We start from the raw sequence: 25416 nt of genomic DNA, 5'->3' as shown, positions 1-25416 counted from the left end.
TTTGTAGCCTTTTATTTGTCATACATGATTAAGTGTGAGTATAAGCGCAGGAATAGAACATTATTATGTAAAAGTACTTGCCATGACTGACTGATTCTCTGATACACTTTGTTTTTCGGAACTATTTGTCCCACAGAAGTGAAGTAAAAGATGTGGCTACAGTGAGTGGGTCAGCAGGTGCAAGGTTGACCGCGGGGAGTGAGAAAAGCTGGCACTTTTCACATCATTAGTTGCAGGTGCTACACTCCCAAAGATTGCAATCGTGCCATCTAAACCCAGTTAATTATCACCACCACTTGACGTCCATATGTATTTGTCAGACGCACAATCAGACAGTTTTCCGACGCTGCTTCGCCTCTTGTGATGGGAGTGAAACCCTCAATCTGCCAGTTAGCCCCATACTTTTCCCACCCGGTGCTAAGTTTGTGTCAGATGTTTTGGAAGATGGATTTGTCGGATGGGGAGTGGAGACACACTTATCAGTGAGTTGTCCTCGATAAGGCGCAGGAGATTTGTAACGGTTGCAGCCGCTCTCAGAAATGTGTTTGTTCCAGTGTGTATGTGTCTTTGACCTCCTCGACAACCAAGTAGGAGGAAGAAAAGAGCGGCCTTGACTGAGCTGAGAGGTGCAATTCAGAGAAAGAAAGAGGCCCTTGTTTCTGGAGTCTTCACTTCCACCTCGCTCTGTTGTGAGTTTCTCTTTGTCTCTGTCAAACACACACTCCCCAAAACTCACTGATTACTGCGCCGTCCTTGAGCTTGAATCACCGAATGAGCGAGAGGGACTTCAATCTGCAGATAGAAGAAAGGACATATCTATATCAAGATTGCGTTGAATTATATATTTTGCAGCGAGCGACTTGAATTTATGCAGTGAGAAAAGTAGGAACTATGTAGCTGCTTGGGGTGAACGTTATGCTAACCAATGAAATTTCCCCATGTGGGACAATAAAGGATTATCTTATCTTATCTTATCTTATGGACCAAAATGATAGCCCATTAATTGTTCCTCGATAACGATATTTAGACAATATTATGTCAATCAATGAGCAGACAAAATGTGAAATGTCTGTCAAATGAATCAGAAAAGTGTCAAAATGTCACATCATAACCATTATCTGAAAGTTTAAAGCATAAATTTCTTTTCATTTTTGTTTTTAATAAGCTCTTTTTTTTAAATAACGAACTCAATATTCAAGTTTTGCTCATCTTCAAAACAACATTCATAATATTATCTACATTTTGATGAATTGCCCACTTCTATAGCAGCTTTATTGACAAAAAATGTGTGTTTGTGTGTTATCTAAATAATACAAACAAACATGTTATTAATATTTAAGTAAGATCAGATAAGATTAAGTAGATACATTATAGGGTTACTGTAAATAAAACCAATACAAAAAAGTACTCATTAAAATAAAAGTGACGTCTTTGGAAAGGTTGATAACACTGAGATCACATTAGTTTGAGAAACATATACAGTGAGTGTGCCTCCTCCTGACCCCCTGACATGACAAACATTAGTCTCTTTAATTAGTCCAGAGCCGTCGTAATGGGCTCGTCAGAAGTCTGGCCCGAAGCCAAGCTAATATAAACCATTAGAGCTAACACTGCCCAGGCCCTCGCCGACTCAAGCCTCACACACACACACACACACACACACACACAACACACACACACACACACACACACTGTCTGATTGTGTTACTGTTATTGATCGTGTGTGTGTGAGTCCAGATTAGAGCTGGGCAATACATCGAGATTAAGATGCTGTGTGTGTTGTTTTGAAGATATGCAACATGTGAGTGTGTCGTTTACAGAGAGAAATGCTACAAAAAGAGATGGTTAAAAATGACATACATAGAACACACAACATACACACATTTAACATAGTCATGATCACCAATTATGTCCTTGATTGTTAGTTGAGTTTGTGTCATCAATTTCTAGTGGTGGAAGAAGTTTATTTATTTATTTATTTATTTATGTATGTATTCATTTATGTATTTATTATTTATGTATCTATTTGTGGAACAGTGCATGTTAATAAATATTTCTGTAAATATCTCAGAATTATCCAAATATGTTGTAGTCCCAAGTTGTCTGTAACTGAGTACTGAATATTTGTGCTCAGGGAAAAGTACAATTACATGACAAAAATGTACTGTATTATTCTATAATTATATATTACAAGTACTACTACCCAATCTGTACTCAAGTAAAAGTGAAAAGTACATTACTCGGATTACTTTTTAACATGCATCAGAGCAGGCGATGCAGCGATGTTGAGTGAGTTTGTAGCTTTAGAGACAAAAGTGAGACAACTGTGCTTCTGGACGAGTGGGACTTGCACAGAACTCAAAGGGATTTTAAATGTACTAATTACAATTACGTACTAAGATTATACTCAGTCCACTCAAGTACAAGTACACACAAAAATCTACTAAAAAAAGTACATGTACTCAAAACAATGCAATCACTGTAATGTGTGTATTTGTAATTAGTTACTTCCCACCCTTGTCCATTTGGCCTTTTTCCTACAGTAGAAGTATATTCCAGAGGTATCCATTCACTGTGTCCATTCACTGTGTCCATTCACTGTGTCCATGGCAGGAGTTTTGAGGCCCAAATACATTGTTCTGATGTCCAGTGAAATGTCTGTGTCGAAGATGATTCATATTTCTGAGCAACAGGACAGTCACAGAACACATGGTAATGGTGAGCGACTTGGCAACCATATCTCCAGCATAAAGTATTTCCCTTGAATAGCAAATACTCTGACATGATGTCGATGTAAAAACGTCATTTAACATATTTTGTGGTCCTCCATTGTGAAGTACATATATTTTCCCTGTCTTCATCCGACAAATCAAAATTCTCTTTCCCATTTATTTCTAACATATTTAGTAGAATGGCTGTCCAGATCCATTTTATAATTTAGTAAGTCTTCCCCTTGAAAGTTCTGATTTACGTTATTGTTTTCAGCTCTTATTTTTACTCTAAACTGTTTATATTTCACACAAGTGTATTTTGTCATTTGTTATTTGAGCTTATCAGTTAAGTCACTGTTCATACATTTAATCTTATCTCTTTCTTGACATATATATTCTATCTATTTGGTCATTTCAAGTTATTCCCCCTGAGTGTTTATGTGCACAATCTTGCATGTATAAGTTGTGTGGCGTGTGCATCGTGGCGTCTATAGCTCGCAGAGAATCCATCAAAGCTTATCATTATAAGTAAACATGACAGAGTGGACAAAATGTCTTGTGCGCCTCCAGACCTGCTATCTGACCGCAGGCCCATATCTGTGATGATGGACTGATGCGGCGTTAGCTTAAGCTAACTAGAGTCTGTGAGAGAGCATGAGCTGCAGGCAGAGCACTACCTTTACTGGAGGACATGCACTTGAATCGCTTTTTAACTTGTACTTCTTCTATTGTGTTGCTTTTGTTTATTTCATTGTTCTGATTGATTTATTTGGCCTAGGGACATTTGTTTTTATGTATTTCCTCTGACTTTTAGAGCTACATTGTGCAAACGGCTATTATGTGCTGCACTTTGGAAACTATCTTGTTAATAATATATGTGCAAATAGAAGTGGGCAATATACTGAAATTTAGACATCGTGAATGTTGTTTTAATGTGATGCAACGTTTGAATATTATTGACTATCGTTTCTCTCTTTTTCTTTCTCCTTTTCATCTCTTTACTTATGTATTTATTTTACAGTATAGCGTAACAACTTTAGGGTAAACATTTTTACCAAAATAGCTGATCAAACCTCAAATAAAAGACTTGTAAAATGCTTTAACACATTTCTGTTGGATTGGCGTACTATCATCAGTATTATTATGATCCAGATACTACAAAACAATTTGAAATAAAGGTCTGGACTGGATTCTAGTTTTCAGGCTGTGTACTTTTAGCAGTTTTGGGGACAAAAGCTATTTCATTATTTGAACATTTGCACCACGTCATCAGATTTACTTGTGCTCATATTTGTGGTTTATCCTTTGAAACCACATTTTCTGCATTATTTAATGTTTTACTTCCAGTTACGTTGACATCACATTATAAGTCTGATGTTATGCCCTGACAGTTGTTCTTACAAATGAGGACTATTACTTAGTTGAGTAGTCGTTTTTCCAAATACTTTCTAGCTCTCACCTGAGTAGAGGTGGGCGATATATCGAACAGTGTTTAATAATAATACAATTGTTGTCTGGAGAAATGCAAAATTAGATTAGAATATTGAGTAAATTGTATATATTTGAAACTGTTAAAATGTACAGCAAAAATAAACCGAAATGTCATCTTTGGAACAATGGCACAAAGCCATATTTCTGCACTTTTGTGGTTGATGTAATGGTCTGTTCATGTTTTGTGCTCGACTTGGAGCTCAACCATACGTTTTAAGGCACATTTGATACATGATACTGATACATTGTTCAAATATCGTTTGAATTCTGAGATACAAATATCGATGTATACATTTTCATCAACATCGTGCACCACTAAACCTTTTCTCAGACCACTACTTTGTACTCTTCTTATTAGTATTATTATCCCTAAGTCCTCTGAAACACACCGCACAGAAACATTTGACTTGGAGCTATCTCACCATCATAAATGAGCAGACGTGGACATATTTTATAAAGGTATTTATAGCTGTTATTTATCGGGCCCTGTTTGCGTCGGCTCATACCTATAAGACGTACCGTGACTGTCGTTTTTCATGTCACACGGCCTCTTAAATGGCAGATGTGATCAGAGGAGAGTTACGGAGACTCTGGGGGGAATTTACTGGTAACGCTTGGCCGTCTTTTTATCACCCGCGGATGTATCAGATATCAGGAGAATATACCGTCGCGGCGAGCCTGTGCTGGGACGCCGAAATGACGCGTAACTCTTTGCGGGTTATTTGCAGCAGGTGGGGATTCCGTGTGCGCGCTGAGGTCAACCGACGTGTTCCTCGACTTGTTACAAAACCTCTGATAAGAAGGGTAAACAACTGCAGTGCGATCACGTGACCACAGGCCGCATAAAAGGCCGTGGGACGGAGGAGAGCGCGCCGTAAAGCGATGTGCAGACTGTTTTAGTTTGCGGTTTTCCAGCTCTTCTCCCCGGCCTCGTGTCGACCGCTGAAGTCTGAGAAGTCCAAAGCTGGCAACCGATAACCTTTCGTCTGCCACTTGGCCCTCGGGGGCAAAGGTCACGAGCTGCCATGGCTCAGCTGACGGCGCAGACTGACAGTGTGGCATGAGACGGTATACAGTATGGTGTGTGTGTGTGCGTGCGTGTGTGTGTGTGTGTGTGCTTGCGTGTGTGTGTTTGTGCGTGTGTGTGTGCTTGCGTGTGTGTGTGTGTTTGTGCGTGTGTGTGTGTGTGTGTGTGCTTGCTTGCGTGTGTGTTTGTGTTTGTGCGTGTGTGTGTGTGTGTGTGCGTGCGTGCGTGCGTGTGTGTGTGTGCGCGTGTGCGCGTGTGCGCGTGTGTGTGTGTGTGTGTGTGTGTAGAGGAGGTCGTTAACCTTATGGTAACCCAGGAGGTGGTCATTCGTTTAGCTCAGACCACCAGTGAAGCGACCAGTGCTGCACAATAGGGGACGAAATGACGATACGGCTGTCGAGTACTGCCATGGTGATATTATTGTTATGTTTTAATGTACTTTTTTACACAATAATTTCATTAGTTTGAAAATAAAAAATAAACATGTCTGAATTTACGAGTATAAATGATCGTTTCTATCAGATGGAGGAGTTTGGTTCTATTGCGACAAATGTAGTTTGTTGGGATATTGATTATTGTCCAATATCTTTCCTACTTTTGCTGTGCAGCCTTAGATCACCAGTCTGTTTGAGTCTGTTTAAGTCTGTTTAAGTATGTTTAAGTCAGTTTAAGTCTGTCTGTTTAAGTCTGTCTGTTTAAGTCTGTTTAAGTCTGTTTAAGTCTGTCTGTTTAAGTCTGTCTGTTTAAGTCTGTTTAAGTCTGTTTAAGTCTGTCTGTTTAAGTCTGTCTGTTTAAGTCTGTTTAAGTCTGTTTAAGTCTGTTTGAGTCTGTTTAAGTCTGTTTAAGTCTGTTTAAGTCTGTCTGTTTAAGTCTGTTTAAGTCTGTTTAAGTCTGTTTAAGTCTGTTTAAGTCTGTCTGTTTAAGTCTGTTTAAGTCTGTCTGTTTAAGTCTGTCTGTTTAAGTCTGTCTGTTTAAGTCTGTTTAAGTCTGTCTGTTTAAGTCTGTTTAAGTCTGTCTGTTTAAGTCTGTCTGTTTAAGTCTGTTTAAGTCTGTTTAAGTCAGTTTAAGTCTGTTTAAGTCTGTTTAAGTCTGTCTGTTTAAGTCTGTTTAAGTCTGTTTAAGTCAGTTTAAGTCTGTTTAAGTCTGTTTAAGTCTGTCTGTTTAAGTCTGTTTAAGTCTGTCTGTTTAAGTCTGTTTGAGTCTGTTTAAGTCTGTTTAAGTCTGTTTAAGTCTGTCTGTTTAAGTCTGTTTAAGTCTGTTTAAGTCTGTCTGTTTAAGTCTGTTTAAGTCTGTCTGTTTAAGTCTGTTTAAGTCAGTTTAAGTCAGTTTAAGTCAGTTTAAGTCAGTTTAAGTATGTCTGTTTAAGTCAGTTTAAGTCTGTTCGAGTCTGTTCAAGTCTGTTTGAGTCTGTTTAAGTCTGTTTAAGTCTGTTTAAGTCAGTTTAAGTCTGTTTGAGTCAGTTTAAGTCTGTTTAAGTCTGTTTAAGTCTGTTTAAGTCAGTTTAAGTCTGTTTAAGTCTGTTTAAGTCAGTTTAAGTCAGTTTAAGTCTGTTTAAGTCAGTTTAAGTATGTATGTTTAAGTCAGTTTAAGTCTGTTCGAGTCTGTTCAAGTCTGTTTGAGTCTGTTTAAGTCAGTTTAAGTATGTTTAAGTCTGTTTAAGTCAGTTTAAGTCTGTTTAAGTCTGTTTGAGTCTGTTTAAGTCTGTTTAAGTCTGTTTGAGTCAGTTTAAGTCTGTTTAAGTCTGTTTAAGTCAGTTTAAGTCAGTTTAAGTCAGTTTAAGTCAGTTTAAGTATGTCTGTTTAAGTCAGTTTAAGTCTGTTTGAGTCTGTTCAAGTCTGTTCGAGTCTGTTTAAGTCTGTTTAAGTATGTTTAAGTCTGTTTAAGTCAGTTTAAGTCTGTTTAAGTCTGTTTGAGTCTGTTTAAGTCAGTTTAAGTCTGTTTAAGTCTGTTTAAGTCAGTTTAAGTCAGTTTAAGTCAGTTTAAGTCTGTTTAAGTCAGTTTAAGTCTGTTTAAGTCAGTTTAAGTCAGTTTAAGTCAGTTTAAGTCAGTTTAAGTCTGTTTAAGTCTGTTTGAGTCTGTTTGAGTCAGTTTAAGTCAGTTTAAGTTTGTTTAAGTCTGTTTAAGTCAGTTTAAGTCTGTCTGTTTAAGTCAGTTTAAGTCAGTTTAAGTCTGTCTGTTTAAGTCAGTTTAAGTCAGTTTAAGTCTGTCTGTTTAAGTCAGTTTAAGTCAGTTTAAGTCTGTCTGTTTAAGTCTGTTTAAGTCTGTTTAAGTCAGTTTAAGTCTGTTTAAGTCAGTTTAAGGGTGACCGATATTGACAAATGGAATCTCTTGGTATTGTTTTGTTTCATCCCAATGAAGATATTCAAACATATTATCATGGTATTGGTTCATAAATATATTAGAACATATCTGTAAATGAATCACACTAAAGGTGAATTAACAATAAAACTACATTTAAAAGAGAAGAATATATATTCATACTGTTTTAACATAACACTGCATGTTTGTTTTATTTGTAATCTCTTTGCAGCTCAAATAAACACTCTATAGAGTGTTTATATAATATATATTCTAGATTAGTATATCTCCAAAACAACCTTTGAGATATTATCCATTTTCTGACATGTCTCCCACCTCCAGCCGGGTTTTATCCTGGTTTAGTTGATTTTTGGACTTATCTAAATATGTGCTAATATGACAAGTTTTATTTTTATTTTGACAAGATCTTTATAAAATCCTTATCTAGTTTTCTAACACATGTCATCTTACAAGTTTAAGAAACACAGTGGAAATGTTTTATATAAAACTAAACAAAAACAAGTGTGATGTAAAGAACCAAAACAACAACTTTCGACATCAAACTTGATATTCAAATGTTTATCAAGAACACAAACAAATCCTACATATTCTCTAATCACAGAACATTTGTGTGACAAATGATTTTCATTGTTTAGGTTTAGTGACGTCTTCTTTCACTGTGTACTTGAAGTTATCAGAAGAAGTAGTCTAAGCTTCTAGTGTTTGACGTCTGACAAAAGATGATTTGAAATCTGTTCAAGGCCTGCTGTGGGTCAGAGCTCTGTGACTGTCAAGAAGAAGATAGTGTTTTACCACTACAATAAGTACTGGTGAAATACATGACTTTACCTGGTCCATGCACTTATTATGATGTATGTCATAGTAAAATATGACATTGTGGCTGGACAAAACCATAAAAATCTATTCTGCTGTTTGAATAAATTCCATATGACAAAGAGACTCGGGTCATTCAGTGCATTTGACAGGATTTCCACTGGAAGACCATCTTGAAGAAATTAAGGAAAGGGCAAATTTACAATAACTCATCATTTTGTCTTTTATTAGATACTGTAAAACAGGGCTACTTTGAACATAATTGTCTTTGTGTAGGAAAAAGTTAGATCTAAAATGCAAAGAGGTATTGTAAAAGTATAAAGCACAAAAAGGTTTATTAAATATAACATACTGTATAGAACACTCGCCAACACAAACCCAGCTTTCATCTTAACCCTGCCCCATAATCCTTTGCTCCAGCGGGCCAGGGTATTCAGGGAGAATGGAAGGTGTTGGTGAAAGTCTACACAGGCCAGAGGACGGACACACCGGCGCCATGTCGATCCCCAAGACAAGTTATCTCTCCTCTCACATTGATAGTGCCTGTCAAAATAACAGCCCAGATACACAGCCAGGCAGGAAGTGGTAAACCAGAGCAGTCCAGTCCCAGGTCCTGCTCCAGAGTCTGGTCCACCTGAAGTACACCTGAAACAAACCTCAGGCAAAAATGATGATGTAAAACTGTAGACTTGAATGTGAAATCTGTCAGCTACTGTATAATTGTATTAAAGGACAAGTTATAGAATATGTTTCAAAGAGAAAATCAGCCGGACTGAAATAGCACTGTCTATTCCATTGTTACATCAGATTTACACTTTGTGCAGATGTGCTACACATTTTGCTCACATTTATGCTGCTTGAGTTGCACTGCAATGTCTCCATCTAGTGGTATATTATAGAGGTCATGTGAGCCAGTTTGTCCCCATTGACTACTATATAAATTGTAATTATATTGGAAATCGATTAATCAGTGAAAATGAGATTTCTTATAAACTTTACCGATATTAATAAAATGCTTGGGAAGCATATCTTCCCAGAATAGTTTATATTCAAAACGAAATCGTATTTTCATTAAAGAAATAAAGAATATATTTTCACACATTTCTTTGTGTTACTGGAAATATAGTTATGTATTCTAATAGTATTATTTTAATGCAGTGGTTCCCAAAGTGGGGGATGCGAGATGATTTCATAATGTAATTTTAAAATTATATATATATATTTAAAAACAGTATGTTTTCATTTATTTAATTAATTAATTTATTTTAATGAAACGGTGTCAAATAATACACTTTTAAAATATGTAAGAATATGACTTGAAATCAGTACAGACATGATTTTACTGTGGTGGTCGCGAGTGGGTTGTTTGGCTATTTTGGGGGTCCTGGCCTGAAAAGTTTGTGCCTCTGTTTTAATGGACTCTAGGAAGAAGAGTGACAGCTTGACTGTGTTAATCGGGATCCACAATAATCAATAAACAATCTTGTGTCATATGGGGGTAATTACAACATTCTACAGACCAGTCATATTTAAAACAGATGAGGGGATGCTAAAACAGATATTGGTAAAATTTAGTTTTTGTTTGTCATTTTGGGGCTACTCACTAATATACATTTTTGGGTTGAACTTTTGTTTTACCTTTAGGATATTTTATAACGAAATACAGCGTTATCAATAGGAAAAAGGCTCTTGGCCCCAGCTGGATGTATGACCTCATTATTACAGAACATGAAAACCCCCCATTCCTGCTCTATAACAATTCTCACACACAAGAGTGTGCACTGCAGTTCAGAAAACAATTATTATTCAAATACTAAACTATATATATATGACTTATAGATGTTTTATGTAGTAAACAGGGGGAAAAACTTAGTTCCCTGACCGGGAATCGAACCCGGGCCGCGGCGGTGAGAGCGCCGAATCCTAACCACTAGACCACCAGGGAAACTGACAACCTAACAAAGTTAATACAAATTATAAACTATACAATACTTTATATACACTATAAGAGACCTATAAACAATTAGTACATTACAATGGTTTGAACTTTAAATGAATGTGTGTTGTATTAAAAACAGGCTCAATCGTTAACTACAGGCATTTCATCCACAGGTATAACCGCCAGAGGGCGCCCTGAGGGAGCGGCTCCAATTATTGTCATTTGTGGAGCAAGGATGCGCTCGAATATGAGAAGAATCCACATTTCCTGAACTGAGTCACATTCGTTTTTTACGCATGAGGTATTTTGGAACGTATGTTTGCTTTTAGTGACACGAAAAAACGTCTGAGTTTAAAAAAAACAGCCTGGGTAAAATGATCACGGGTAATGTGCGTAAAATCTCCACCAGGTGGCTATTGTCTTGTAAACAAAGTGGCTAGCTAGTGCGTGCGCGCAGGCTGTCGTTAAATCAGATGAAACAGTGGACCTTGGTCGGCGTATATTTATCCTCCCTGTGGCTAATCCGTCTGTGTCCAGCCTTCTGCTCTGGACGTTGACTGAGCCGGAGCTGAAGGTGGATCTTTGCTTCTGAGCTGCTACACTCCAGAGAAGATGTAGCATGTCGGCTAGAAGGTACAGCCTCTTCTCACTATTCTAACGGTGTCTGCTCAAACTGCTGCGATGTGGCGCGCACACGAGTTCAGTCATTTTAATATTGCAATTTGTTTGTGTTATATTCACTTTGATTTGTGTATTTTGCTAAAGGTGGCTTAGCACGCACCCACACCCCACACACACCCACACACCCACACACCCACACACCCACACACACACACACACACACACACACACACACACACACACACACACACACACACACACACACACACACACACACTCGCTTTGCACAAAATATAGATCAAAGTGTGTGTTCCAGCCTGATGACATAACATACCACATGTGCTAAAGTGTCATGTGTGCATTTCCCATCCTGTCGTGCAGCTGAACGAGTTGAAATTGTGAGGCTGTGTCCATAAAGAGTCCTAACGCTTCAGCTGCTGCGTCAGTCTGTTGTTGTTGTTGTTGTTGTTGTTGTACAAGATACTGAGGGTGATTTTAATTTATTTTACACAGAACAAAGACGTAAACCTGTGAGACGTAGACGGTGATTGCTGTGTCTGCTGCTGCTGGAGTCTGTGGGTGTTTGCATGGCCAGAGTGCACTTCTTTTAAGCCCTGTGGCAGGATGGAGAAGATGGAGAGGAAGCCAGGCTATTTTGCAAGGTATGTGAGAACACGATACACATTTGATGCACAGTCTGATGGGGTGTGCCTGTGTTGAAGTGGCCTACAAAAGTATCAAGACGCCTTTTCACTGCATGTTCTTTTTAAAGTATTGGTTATATTGTCTTCACCAAAGCTTTGTCCTAATGCTTTGCTAATGGCTGCAGCATCTAATTTCCTGAGACTGACCGCTCAGGTCCAGTACATTGTGGAGCTGATACTGAAACTTCAAACTCGATTCCGATAGTAAGGAACAGGCTCCATAAATAGTAGTACTTTCTTTATGTTTACATGTGGTCTTATACTGGCTTTGATGAAGCTAAAACTGTTCAGAAAATGTCACATTTTAAGTGCAAATTACTATCTAGATTTGATTAGTATCTGATTTTTAATACGTTTGACATTGATTATGGATTTTAACATGTCAGACAGCCAATCTAATTGAAATTAAGATTTCAGGTTTTGTTTTCTTGTGCTTTTAAAGATGGACTTCCTCTGTTGCTATGCAGAGACATTTTATGTAAATTATTTTTCAAGGTTGAAGTGATTTTCATTTTTTGGGCCAGAGCCATATTTCCTTCTGGAGGATGTTATTAGATAATGAAGAAGAATGCTGTCTCATCGTGTTGCACATCTCAATTAGTCTGGAGGAAATCCATTGCAAGTGTAATTACTGAGCTCGTCACGAGGAAGCAGTTGGAGGACTAGATGTTTTATGCTCGTTGTTTTGGTTCAAGCACAAACCGGGACATGTCAGGAAGTGATGGAGCTTATCTCTCGTCCCAGCTCCAGCTCGCACAGTCGCAGGTGAGCCCCACTTGCTCCCGTTCACCATATGTTCACTGCTGTCTGGACAAATGGAGCACAACATTTTGCAGCTCATTACATAAGGTCGAACACTGGGTCGTGCCTTTTGCGTGTTTTTACAAATGCAACGTGACCAAAAACGTGTGGCAGATTACAACAGGAGGAAACTGTTTTCTCGACATGGACAGTTTTTGTAGGGGAATATTGTGCTCAAAGTGTATGCATTGTACAGTGCATAAAACAGGTTAGACTATGCATTTCACCAAAACGCAGTGAACATAATTATATTTAAGAATTGGCTAAACATTCGGCCAATTCTTCCCCACTTTGACAATTTTGGTCGACGTTTATTATGTTACTTCCTGGTTGGACATATGTCGAAGTAATTCCACAACTGTTATCTAGCAACCATATTGTAAACAACAGCTAAAATCCATATAAATTATGCAACAGTTATGATTTTACAAATAACAATACTTGATAAGACCATTATTTTGTCAAATGATTGTTTAAACTGACAGAAAATTGTCCGTTGTGTGTAAAATTGTCCCTTTTATTTTTGAGTCAGCACTTCCTTGTTATTTTCGCTCTTTTTTTTAAATTAAAACTATGACAAATATTTACCACAGGAAATTACCCCGCCAAACAAAGTCATAATTAGAAAAACATGCACCTGATGTTATCTGTTGTGTTCCGAGCACAAGTCAGTTTTTATTTGAAGTCGAAGGGTTCAGCATTGGAGAGAGGAAACTGCAGATTCTTGCAAAGGCCCTGCAGGAGTACACTTGGCCTCTGTGAATTCCTGAGTTGTGCACCAGATGTGAGTGTCCGGGGGTTCAGCGGGAAAGCCTGTCTGCAGTCTTATCGACCCTGCTCCAACATTTCCATTTACCACTTCAACATTAAAGGTGCCTCTCTGTTTCCTCTGCCTTTATTCTGCCTTGGCCTGGAGCTACAACCCCGTGCACCGGGACACATAATAGATCGTCTTTTGTCCTTATCTTTCTTCAACAAACTAAACACTTAAAAGCTTCACTGACTATTGACGTCTCATAGTAGATCCATTATCCTTAAGTGCATCACTTTTGTTAAGCCGTGCAGCGCGGCATTGCGGTAGTACCCCTCGGTGCACCCCAAAACTGCCTGGACTGGAACTGCTGTTACATAATGTCTAAAACCATCAATGATTAATGCTGGAGCAACAGGGCTAGAGAGTCAGTAAATCACACACTGTAATGGCACGAAACGACTTTTAATGAGGCTGACTTGACAATGACATAAAGCACAAGTTTAAAACCCTTCTGTTATATATAAATACTGGCCAAGTTGGTGAGCCATTTAAGGGAATTTATGTGCTGTAAAAACACGTGTTGAGCAATCAGCAGGTCAGACATTGCGCGCGCTTATCTGCAGAGAATGTTGGTTTAGTTTGGAAACATCTGTTACATCTTGATTTTTGTCAATTATATCGGTCTATAATTGGGAAAGAAACCTGTAGCCAGTGGTTAACACGTATTTTTCTGCATTTTAAACAGGCTGAAGCGGCGGAAGCAGCTCAAACAGCTGGAGACGACTGTGAGCGACCGGACGCCTTCGGTCATCTCCTGCCCCGACATGACCAACGGCACAAACCAAACCAAAAGGGAAGAAGAACCACAGAGGATCACCGAAAAGCCGCCTACAAGTGCAAGTAAGTTTCTTTTTACTCGCACATTGTCAAGCTAATCTACTCTTTCTTCACGCACAACGATCTTTATGTGTGGATGATTTGCATAAAGGAGAAGTAGAGTCGTTAAAAAAAAAGGAACAATGTCGAGGAACAGGAAATTAATCACATTTTCCTAACTTATGTCGTAATTTGACTCCTTGTGTCTTCCCCAAACAAAAGCAGTGCAATCATCTGCATCATACATTCAGCAAGCAGACGGACAGCTGCGCAAACCGTCCATCATTGTGTATTGTTGACTATAACTAGATTAGATGCAATCACAATGTAACAGTGAAGCAAACTGTGATGCAGCTGGAGTCTTTGTGCTGTTTTTGCGCTTGACTCTTTTTTTTTTTTTTTTTTTAATAATTGCACAATGTGAACTAATGAACTAATGGCTCTGTTATGTTTGGCAAAAATGTGCTGGCTCATATCGAGTATAAAGGTCAGATTGTGGACTAATTTAACGTGACTAATGCGTAACAAAACTGTATTTCGTTAATGATTCGGATGCGTAATGAAACGATTGTGTTAGTTTCTGTAGACGGTGGCAGTAAACGTAATGGGTCAAAGTGGGAGAAGAGAAGACCCCCGGGTACTGTGGAGTTTATCGTAAGTACAGCTAAAGCAACAGCACAAGTCGCTGCCATTTCTGTTCATTTGGAGGTGTTAAATCTTGCCGTTACGCTTCCGGTTCCAGGTCGGACCAAACGATTCGCTCAACAGCATCGCCCTCAAGTTCAACGTCACGCCAAACAAACTCGTCCAGTTGAATAAGCTGTTCTCTCGTAGCGTTTATCCTGGTCAGGTAAGCGTCGTCGCAACTCGGACCTCAAATCACTGTCAAACATCCTTGACTTTGGCTTCTTTTGTATTCCAGAGACTATTTGTTCCCGATCTGAGCCAGTCGGACCAAACCTCCTCGTCAAACGGCTCAACAGAGACGCCACAAGTGAGTCAAATTCAGTCGAGTTGTTCGCGTCACAGAGAATGCCTAAAACTGTGATAAAATGTGATGAACTGCGCACCAAGACGCTGGCGATTTTGTAATTTCCCTGTATGAAAATGACAAATAACGATGTTTAATGAGCTAACGTCCCATTGGTCTTTTAGGATGGCCTCACAGACTGCAGGCCGGTCAAGTCCATCCAGCGAGAACTCTCCCCCAACTCAGAAGACGAGAGCCCGACGACCGTTAAATTTATCAAAATGAGCTGCAAATACTTCACAGACGGCATGGTACGACTTCACTGTACAAACTTGTGTATGAGTCTCCACTGTAGGGTTGACAAAAGAAATCAAGACCCAGATACAAAACAAAACTGGATACTCATTTACAGTCAGTATCAATACAGATTAAATCACACAAAAGCACACAATTGAACTTGTTCTGAATAGTTTTAAACTAGACCACAATGTAATATTAAAGCTTGGGTACACAACAGTTTTTTGGCAAATTAGTACATTTTTGTGTTTTCCCCAAAGAGCATATTGTAAAAGCACCACTTTGTGACAAAAATTAGGCCGCTGTGCGCTGGCTGCATCTAATAATAAAGTATTTGATGTCCCGTCAACCGGGAAATAGGAGCAGAAGGCAGCGCTCTGATTGGCTATGCTTGGGGCGGTGTTGGAGTTTAACTTTGCTGTCTGAATAGAGCTGTGCTAAAGCTGAACATGCGCCTGAACATTAATGCATGTGGATTTTAACAATGTGCCAAAGGATTTGTGAGCGTTAAGAACCAGCTAGAAATAATTAAAAAATGAGACACCCCAGCTTTAAAGTAGGGCTGTGTCGAAGTCAACTGAAGACTAAAGCTTTGTGAAAAGATTAGTTCATCAAAAGCTGGAGCGTGGAGCTTTCATACTATTAAATATATATATACCGTATATTCATTTTTTCTTTTTCAACTATTGTGTATCTTTATGATCAAACCAAACATCACATATCTTACACAAACCACAGCTCACAGGCTTTCATAAAAATAATGATTATTTATGCAGAAAAGTGCAAGGTTATTTACATGTAAAAAGGCAGAATAAACTCACAATTCACTACCACAACATTAGGAATAATGCCAGCGTTTGTCAAATAGAGTAAAGTGACTAAACACTGACCTATGATTAAAGCAAAAACTATTATTCTTTTAAAAAAATTCTATTCTATTGTCTAAAAAGAGTCAAAATTAGTATAGAATATCAAGCATTTTTCTGAGTATAGACATTAAGTTGGATCGTTTTTGTTGTCACTGTTGTTGTTTATGAAATGTTCTCTGCGAGTGAAGTGGATTTGACAGTTGACCGTCGACGCTCCTCTGTTGTGTTTAATGAGCACTCCTTGCTTTGGCAGGGAGTGGTGGGAGGCGTGCTGATCGTGACCCCCAACAACATCATGTTCGACCCCCACAAGTCGGACCCGCTGGTGATCGAGCATGGCTGCGAGGAGTACGGCCTGATCTGCCCCATGGAGGAGGTGGTGTCTGTGGCGCTGTACAACGACGTGTCCCGCATGAAGCTCAAGGATGTCCTGCCGTCGTAAGGGCCCGCGCTGGCGTCTCCTGCCCGTCTGTTGTGCCACTCTCCCTCGGTTCTTGTTTCCACGCACTTTATTTTGAATGCAGTTTGTGGCATAGATTAGAGGTGGACAATATTGACTTAAATTGGTATATTTTTGTTGTTCACTGCAGCAATTAGCGCGAGAAGAAACGTTTGAACAAGCTTGAAATCCTTAATTGGCCTTTCACAAGTCCAGCTTTATGAAATCAAACGTTTCTGATTGAAAAAGTCACGCTATTGTCACATAAACAGCCAGATTTAAAAGTACTTTGCCTTTAACTGAAATAACTCATTATTACTGCTACCTGAATATCGATAAACCGAATAAGAAAAAGATAAGAGAATATTTTTGCAATCCATCGGAATTGTGCTACCTAAAACATGTTTTTAATGAAGTGTTGCACAAAAGGTTGTATAAACTGACCACAAAAGTGCAGCAAAATTACCTCTTGTTTGAAAAATGATACTGCAAATTTCTATTTATAAATTTGATCAAATCTTTTTCACCGCCTTTTGACAGTTTTCTTATTGTAGATTACCTTATGTACTTGTTTGTATTGTAATTTATCATATGTTCAAAACTACAATTCCTACATTGTCTTGTAGATGGGGATGTCACGATGTCAAATTTGAGTGTCACCATTATTGTGAGAGGAAACGTCACAATTTAACAAAGATTACTGAGGTCAAACAACGGCAAACTCTTATTATACTATTCCTCAAATCTGTTACCAGCTTTATGAAAATGAATGACAAATCAAAGTAAATGTGACACAAACAGCCGGATGAAAAAAACGTAAATTTAGATGCATTTCTTTAACTATAGATTCAAATAGAAACGAAATATAGCTTCTAAAATAGTCACGCTAATACTTTTTGTAGTTGCCACGATTATACTGTGACCTAAATAATAGAGCTTAACCTAATAATCTCGTCACTCGTCGATGCTGTATTCTCCACCTCTATTGCACGTCGTTGTTCATGTTTGCCATCATTTTCCTTTGTTTTTAAGTCGATTCATTCATTTTTAAAATTTCAGTTGAATTTGTGTTTTTTTTTGTGTGTCTGTTTTTTTGTTTCTGTTCATTTGTCCTCCACCGTGTTGTGCCGCCGCGTGCCGTTTGCGTGACCTGATAGCGATCGTCCTGAGGATCTTTGTCCCGTGTACAGGCCCGGGGAGTGGGAGCAGCTTCCCTCCGAACGGGACCTGAACCCCTTTAGTCGCTACGAGGCTCAAAATCCAAAGAGACCTATCGTTTTGGACGACATCGAGACCACTCTGTCAGAAACCGGTGTGTGAATACTAACTACAAAAACTGCAATCTTCTGTCTAGGCTGTAAAGTAATTTGTTGTTGTTTTGTATTAGTTACTACAGTAGGAGATCAAACTGAGAAGACGCCGTCGGATGAAGGATTCACGGAGTTGGAGCCGACTGTAAATTTCAGCACGGAGGACGGAGAGGGAACGTCTTTAACTCAAGCCACAGGCAAAGACCAAAACGAGATCTCCACCTCAGTCCAGGACCAACCGCTTTGTGGAGCCGGGGGGAAGTTGGAAGACGAAGATGACGAGGGTGTAGCGCAGAACAGCTCGGTAGAAGACGGATCAACGACGTCTTTATTAGAGACTTCCAAACGGCGTGAGGAATCGGAGAGCCAACGGGTCATCGAAGCCAAAGATGCCAAACCTGCGGAGCATAGAAAGCTGGATCCTGTGAAGGAAGTCAAAGAGACCGACCAAAAAACTGTTTCTGCCACCCACAGGGAACTGTCAAGTGCTCACGAAATTAGTCCCAAAGAGAGAACGGAGGAAGTAGCAGGCCGACCAGCAGAAGGAAATGAACTCAGCGAGGAGGAGATACGGAAGAAAAACTATGAGGCCGAGGTGAAATCGTGGCTGCTGCAGAGGATGCAGGCGCCAATCGAAGGTACGGCTTATGTAACATTACAAGGGCAACACTATAGGGTAGGGCGTTTTTGACAAAAGGGAATATCTTTGTATTTTTTAGGCGTATTCAGATACAGAAATGTGTGTGAACATGTCTTTAAACATTTTAGTTTGGGTTTAATCATCAGGCAAATGTGAAATGTCTGTCAAATAATCACAAACGTGCAGAAATATCACTTAACAACATTGACTATATTATCCAGATTTTGATATATCGCCCTCCACAACACAATCAGCAAATTATAGCAGGGTATGATGACTTTCTGTGTGTTTGTTTTCTAGACATGCTTCTGTCGTCGGAGGAAAAGAGTAAAAATCCACCCATGTTTCTGTGCTTCAAAGTGGGAAAACCCATGAGGAAGTCGTTTGCCAGAGGGTTGACCTCAAGCCCAAGGCACACGTTGGGGGGCTGGGGAAGACAACCAGAATATTGGTTTGCTGTGCCTCAGGAAAGGTATTTTGAACTAGCATGTACTCTACATTCTTCTGTAATTTACGTCGATCCCCATTATGTGTTTAATCTCTGTATCTTCTTTATAGGGTGGACCATTTGTACTCGTTCTTTGTGCAGTGGTCTGATGTCTACGGTAAAGAGGCCCGCGAGCAGGGCTTTGTCTTAGTGGAGAAGGACGAGCTGGACATGATTGATAACTTCTTCGGCGACCCTGCTTCTTGTAGCTGGGAGGTGAGTTCATGTGCAACGCGAAACCTGGAACATAATTCTGTCTTCGTATTTTTGCCTGACTTAAGTAAGTATTCATTTATCACTTCACAAGAACCTTATTACATTTTAAGTAGATGTAAAAAGGGATGTGCAATTGTATGACCAAATGTACTATGCTACATGGACTTGGCTAATACATTTTTACTTTTACTACATCTACTGCATCCATCTCTGCTTATACCACAATTTTGAATGTCAAGATTATGCTGTGATCATTCAGGTCACACTATAATTGTAAGGATCTCTTGCTTTATGCTTTGATAATTGTGAATAATTGCTGTATCATGATGTTTCCGCTTCTAATCGGAACACCAAAATTCGATATGGTGCTGTGGCGTGCAGTCAAAATAAAAAATGACTGTGTTTAACAATTATATTTAAATTGGTACAAAATATATTCAAATAAGCCTGTTTTCCCCTCACTTCTGCTGTTGAAGCTTGGCTGAAGTCACTGTGTCTTTTAGTGGCCTCTACAGGTCACTGAGCAGTATTGCATGGGAAGCTTGATTCTTCTTCTCCTGCAGCTGCTCAGTGTGAGGCTCAGAGGCCCGTTCATGCTCCGCTCTCTAACGTCAACTTTTAGAACCGGAGCAGACAGCAGCTTCTGTTAGAGGTCTGAGCTCTGAGGACCACACAGCCTCAAACCCATGGATCTGTGCTCAAACCACGCTGAGTAAACCTGTGAGAATCTTGGAGGTTTGCAGGTTTTGCCCTGACTGAGCATGTGCAGAGGAGAAACGAAGCAACAACAGTGCCAAGATTCATCAAGTGATTTAAAAACATATCTTTTAGAGACAAGTTTTTGTTTGTATCTAAGGCTCTGTTCACTTTTATAATTATATGACGTTTAGAAATACAGGCATTTAACTACATAGAGCGCTAATTTGTGCAAATGAAATGAGCCTATTTAATCCATTCAGCTTTTTTACCCGTATGGGACTTTAGCTAAGTAGCATAAGCGTTTGCCCTTCACACAGGAGACTGGGGTTTGAATATTTCTTGCATGTTTTTTTTTTTTTTTCACTATCGCGTGCAAACGTTATCTACTAAATATTGATATCACCCCAAGTCTGCCCATCCATAAAAGTCACCGCACTCTCACTGATACGGTGGCATCTCTAACCACAATACACACGATATGAAATCTAAAGTTCCTCGTAGAATTTCTTATGGTATGTTTGCATTTCTGTTCCTTATCTAGATAATCACCATTAATGAGGCCAAGCGTAGGCAGAGTTTCGGGACCTGCGACGTGGACTTGTCTGTGGACGCGCTGCCTTTGCTGACCGACACCAGTGACCTTTTGGAAGACACTCACATCGAGAAAGTAGGTCCTTTATCGCTGCTAAGGAACCGTGCCAAGTTTATTGGCTAACGGTTATTGACAGGAAGAGGTGCAGACCGAGATAACCAGGTCACGGCGGGACTTGAATCTGATTATTTTGCTCTGCAGCTCACCTGTCGTTTGCCGGCCCGGGTGCAAGGTTACCCCTGGAGACTGGCCTACAGCACTGAGAAACACGGCACCAGTCTCAAGACGCTCTACAGAAGCCTGCTGGAGGTGGACAGTCCCGTGCTACTCGTCATCAAAGACATGGATCACCAAGTAAGCTGTTGACTTACTGTTGTCGAGACGGAACAAATCTATGAAATAATACTGTTTATTTATCTATTCAGATATTTGGAGCTTTCTCAACGCATCCATTCAGAGTCACCGAACACTTCTACGGCACAGGAGAAACATTTCTCTACAGCTTCTGTCCCGAAATCAAGGTTTTGACATTTAAACTATGAACTATCAATGTAGTGCTACGGTCGTTAGGGCTGAAGCACTGGGTACAAAGTCACTTTTGGATTGAGGTGTGCAGGATATTATTGTGCAAAGTGTCCTGTTCTTTTTCTAAGTCATTAATAATACAATAGGAATAAATAGATATACAAATAACGCTATGACGATGAACTGTGATGATTTATGATGTCTGTTGCTGCTTTCATGTGATCTCAGAAACTCAGATTTGACCACAGACCTGGGCAGGACTTGAGGGAAACAAAATAAGTAAAGAAAGGGGTGTCATCCAAATAAAAGAAGGTACATTAAGTCCAAGATAGAACTCCCATTTAGTCCAGTGTCTGTCAAAGTTGTCCATTTTCAGATTGAAGCCGGAAGTGTATTATTTTTTTCCATATTGCCTTTGTTGATTATGATGTCAGTCCAGTCTTTAACTGTGCGGTTTGTGTCATCAATTATTTTGTGATGCCAGGAGACGTTCCAAAGATAAACTTTTATTATGTCCATGGGTGGGATATGGGAGAAAATAGTCCACATTGCCTTGTTAGTTTCAGTCCAATATTTTTGTGCAACAGGACAGTCCCAAAATACATGATAGTGGTTTGCCTCCTGGCTGCCATAGTTTCTCCAACAGTCTGCATTTATGTGAATAATGAGCACTCTGACACTGTGTTAGGAAGTAACGGGCCACATTCTTCCAACAGAATTTTTTTCCAAACATGTGATTTTGTGGTCCTCCATTGTACATACATTTTCCCATTCTTCGTCCGCCAAAACAAACTAACCCTCTCTTTCCCATCTAATTCTATTATACTTTATACTGCCCGGTGGTGGAGTGGTTAAGCCGGCCGCAGTGTCTTGAGTTCAAATCCCGACTCCGACAGTTTACTGCACGTCTTCCCTTCGCTCTCAACCAATTTCACACCAAGCTGTCCTGTCTAATAAATACAGGCCAAACAATCTTTTAAATAAAAATGTTATATATTTGAGGGGCGGGATGGAATTTCAACTCTAAAACTTGTGTGGGAGTGGAGGACAGCGTGGACACAAACCGAGAGGGATGTCTTTTTTTATATTACACACTGAAGGTTCACAAACAAAATATAGCCATAATTAATTTTTACGCTCTGATTTTGTGAAGTTGGATGATAACAGTTATTGCAGAGTTTCCAAGAGCACATGAAGGCAGCATTAATCGATTTTAAGTGGAACTAATGATCAATTATTATTATTTTTCAGGTGTATCGCTGGACTGGAGAGAATTCTTACTTCGTCAAAGGGAATATCGACTCTTTGCAAATGGGAGGAGGAAGGTATGTACAACTCTTCGATCAACGTTTCCCGGAAAATGTGGCAGCGTGTTAAAGGAGACCAGCTTTTTTGACCGGCTTCACTCTTCTTTCCAGCGGGCAGCTCGGACTGTGGCTGGACGCCGAACTGTACCGGGGCACGACCACTAAGTGCGCGACCTTTAACAACCCGCCGCTCTCCGCTCAGCAAGACTTCAACATCCACAGCCTGGAGGTCTGGACTTTTGAGTAGCATCGACGCAGGCTCAACCCACAAGCTTCGACGTCACTGGATCTGTTCTTTTACTGTGTGGAGCTAGCCTCATTCTTCCACAATACACCTGATAATCTGTGAGCGAATGGGTGAATGAATGTGTCAATGAATGGACAGTCCCATTTTGAAGTGGGTTCTAGCCTTCAGGCAAGAGGTTTTTAGATTGTGCTGTTAAAAGGTGTGAGAAGATGACTCGGTCCTCACATTGTATTGGCTGCCTTAACTTTCACCACTAGTCGTCCCAGCATGCAGACCGCCTTATTATTTACATATTAAAAGAGAGCCATCGTTTTAGGGCCAAAGGGGAAACGCTGAGGCCAGTCTGCCTCTAGTTACTGATGAGGGTAAAATCTCTGCAAATACCAAATTATAAATAAGCTGTCCAACAAGCCATGTGTTCATGTATAGACACTATTGTTTATATCATTTGTATATGTTCAAAATGTATAGAATTGATATCCAAACTTGTGTTGGAGAGGCGTGTTGTTGTATTTTGCTACACAACAAATTGAAAACTTGAAACTCACACATTCACATTCAATTAGTTTTGGACTTGTTTACATTAAAATCCTCCCTTTTTTTTAAGAGCGTTTATGTTCGTCTAAACGCATTAGGGCATCCAGAGAGTACAAGCGGATTGTTCATGATGACTGAGTGGAAAATGTGCTCACATTTTATAATCTTTCATGTTTTATTACATTGTATTTTTTTACATTCTGTTTTTACAAAGAGTGTTCAGTTTTGAAGGTCTTACTTTTATGAAAATGTGAAATCCATTTAAATTTTTGAACTAGCAATTGAACAAGCACTACACTTAAGTATTAAGTTATAATATTTCACTTGTCGATGTTCAAATCCGCGGCCAGTTTTAGATTTATTGAGTCACTTTGCACTAAATTGTTTTGTTTTTTTACTGTTCCTTACTGAAGCCCTTGATATAAAGCATTAAGTTCCACATTAATTATTTAACATGTTAATCACTCTACATAGGAGACTTTACAACCACACCTGGGTGTATCCAGTTTACTTCAAATAGGTGAAACATGGGACATTATTTTAGGACGTTATTGCTGTGTATTTCATGTCACTAAACTAGAACTTGGGCTATTTTAAAGGGATTGTGTGTGCATGAACATATAATACTGCAAATACCATGATCATACATGCCATACTATATACGCATTACTTCATCTTAAACTGAACTCTTGTTGTGGCTGTTCAATGTTGTGACTGTGAATGCTGTCCCAAGTATTACCTGTAAATCCACAACTGGTGCGTTATCACCAAGAATCTATTAATTGTGTGTTATTTCAACCACTTAAGCCAAATAAATGGTAAATATACTGCATGGTGTCTAGTTGTATTTACTTTAATATTTAACTTTATGTTGCGCTCCATTTCAAAACCGTGCTAAGCTACATGTGAGAGTCATTGTTCTTTGCCATAATAGACGGTCTAAAGCAGGAAGTACAGACAAGGAACATTTGTGTTTGGTTTACTTATTTAAATTTACAGTTTGTAAAGAAATAGTTGGGAATTCTGTTCTGATGACCGACAGCGACAGATTTAATGGGTGACGGTTGTATTTTCTGCACGATTTCAAAAGGCGAAGACGAAGAAACAGAAATACTTCAACAGGTAAGTCTCTTGAAGTAAACAATACCATTTTCATTTAACAAACACTTTCTCGCTTGATAAGTACATATCTGTTATATAATAAGATCATTTATCTAGCAATACGTGGTTTTATGTTGAGGTTTATACATCGATACGTTTATTTGTACAGTGATGAGTTCAATGACAATCTGCCGTGTGTATTTTACAGTATTGAAGGTTTTTTTTATTCATTTTTATTTCTTTCAGAATGAAGAATTGGTTTGTTTCTGAGACATTTATCCTGCTGCCCCCCATCACTACCTCGTTGTACCCAAAGAACATATAGTCAGCTGTCTCTCTTTTGAATGGCATCACCACAGTCTGGGTATGGCTTCTAGTCTTTATCTTAATAAAGACATAGGCTGAGGGATATTGACAATAATATATATAATAGACCCTAAATTGAATTGAAAGATAACAATATTTATTTTTTCATATGCTCTTTATGTAGCATTTCTTTACTATATGAACGAATATTGCTATTTATCAGAAGCCAAAACAATTAAGCCCAATTTAATATTTTTTGTGTAAAAATGACCTGCTCTTGTGTTTTTTATGTTTAGTTGAGAGAATGACTGAAATGGGCAAAGCTGTTTTACAAGAACAAGGTGTTTGTGACATGAAAGACATTAAGTAAGCAAAGGAAGTAATGTCCCATGGATGAAGTAGTCCTTGAGCATCAAACTACTTGTATTTCTTGCAGGTTGGGTTTTCACATACCTCCCTACACTTCTGTAGATCACCTGCATCTCCATGTAGTCGCTCCCTCAAGTCAGATATCTATGTATTGTCTTCACAAATTCACTCCTGGCGAACGATTCATAGAGGTAAGAACACATGCATTTATTCAAACATTGACTGGGAATAAATGTAGGTCTTAGGTCTAGAAAATATTCAATGTTTTCAATAGTTAGACGTCCTCAAAATGTCGCTTATAAACAGAAGCTGAAACTAACGTTTACCACTGAACATTATTGATATCATTAAGTCTATTGTGTTTTCTTTATTGCTAGGCTGACCATTTCTGGAAACATCATCTCGAACCCCAAAGTGAATCAAGCTGCTGCTGGCGTTACTGATGGGCT

At 39.1% G+C, this 25416-nt stretch overlaps 2 protein-coding genes and 1 non-coding gene across 5 annotated transcripts; 2 read left to right on the top strand and 1 right to left on the bottom strand.

Annotated features, from left to right (window-relative positions):
• Positions 1 to 10234: 10234 nt before the first annotated feature.
• Positions 10235 to 10306, bottom strand: trnae-cuc (transfer RNA glutamic acid (anticodon CUC)). The gene has a single exon. It is a non-coding gene; the product is annotated as a tRNA-Glu (tRNA).
• A 457-nt stretch (positions 10307 to 10763) lies between these two features.
• ncoa7b (nuclear receptor coactivator 7b) lies at positions 10764 to 24023 on the top strand. 3 transcript variants are annotated; one of them, XM_072442377.1, is made up of 17 exons: positions 10764 to 10933; positions 11435 to 11583; positions 13926 to 14080; positions 14643 to 14710; positions 14799 to 14906; positions 14979 to 15050; positions 15212 to 15337; positions 16446 to 16630; positions 17822 to 17943; positions 18019 to 18579; positions 18882 to 19053; positions 19140 to 19284; positions 20525 to 20650; positions 20777 to 20929; positions 21001 to 21096; positions 22352 to 22425; positions 22519 to 24023. In XM_072442377.1, exons 2-17 carry the CDS (start codon positions 11546 to 11548, stop codon positions 22652 to 22654), a joined length of 2337 nt encoding a protein of 778 aa, XP_072298478.1. In that variant the 5' UTR covers positions 10764 to 10933; positions 11435 to 11545; the 3' UTR covers positions 22655 to 24023. The 3 variants fall into 3 exon arrangements, with proteins under 3 accessions (XP_072298478.1, XP_072298470.1, XP_072298460.1); XM_072442369.1 differs by having other exon boundaries at positions 10765 to 10933; positions 13926 to 14074; positions 17789 to 17943; XM_072442359.1 differs by having other exon boundaries at positions 10765 to 10933; positions 17789 to 17943.
• A 116-nt stretch (positions 24024 to 24139) lies between these two features.
• LOC140363634 (adenosine 5'-monophosphoramidase HINT3-like) lies at positions 24140 to 25410 on the top strand. Its single transcript, XM_072450263.1, is given in 5 exon segments — positions 24140 to 24313; positions 24539 to 24656; positions 24895 to 24964; positions 25035 to 25158; positions 25345 to 25410. Coding segments are annotated over 5 exon segments (447 nt in total). The 5' UTR covers positions 24140 to 24244.
• Positions 25411 to 25416: the final 6 nt, after the last annotated feature.

Source organism: Eucyclogobius newberryi, unplaced genomic scaffold (genome assembly GCF_026437365.1).
Source record: "Eucyclogobius newberryi isolate DKJ021-1_F unplaced genomic scaffold, fEucNew1.0.hap1 SCAF_1, whole genome shotgun sequence".
Lineage (NCBI taxonomy): Eukaryota > Metazoa > Chordata > Actinopteri > Gobiiformes > Gobiidae > Eucyclogobius > Eucyclogobius newberryi.
Note: the sequence above shows the minus strand (reverse complement) of the source record. Positions and strands in the feature narration are given on the sequence as shown.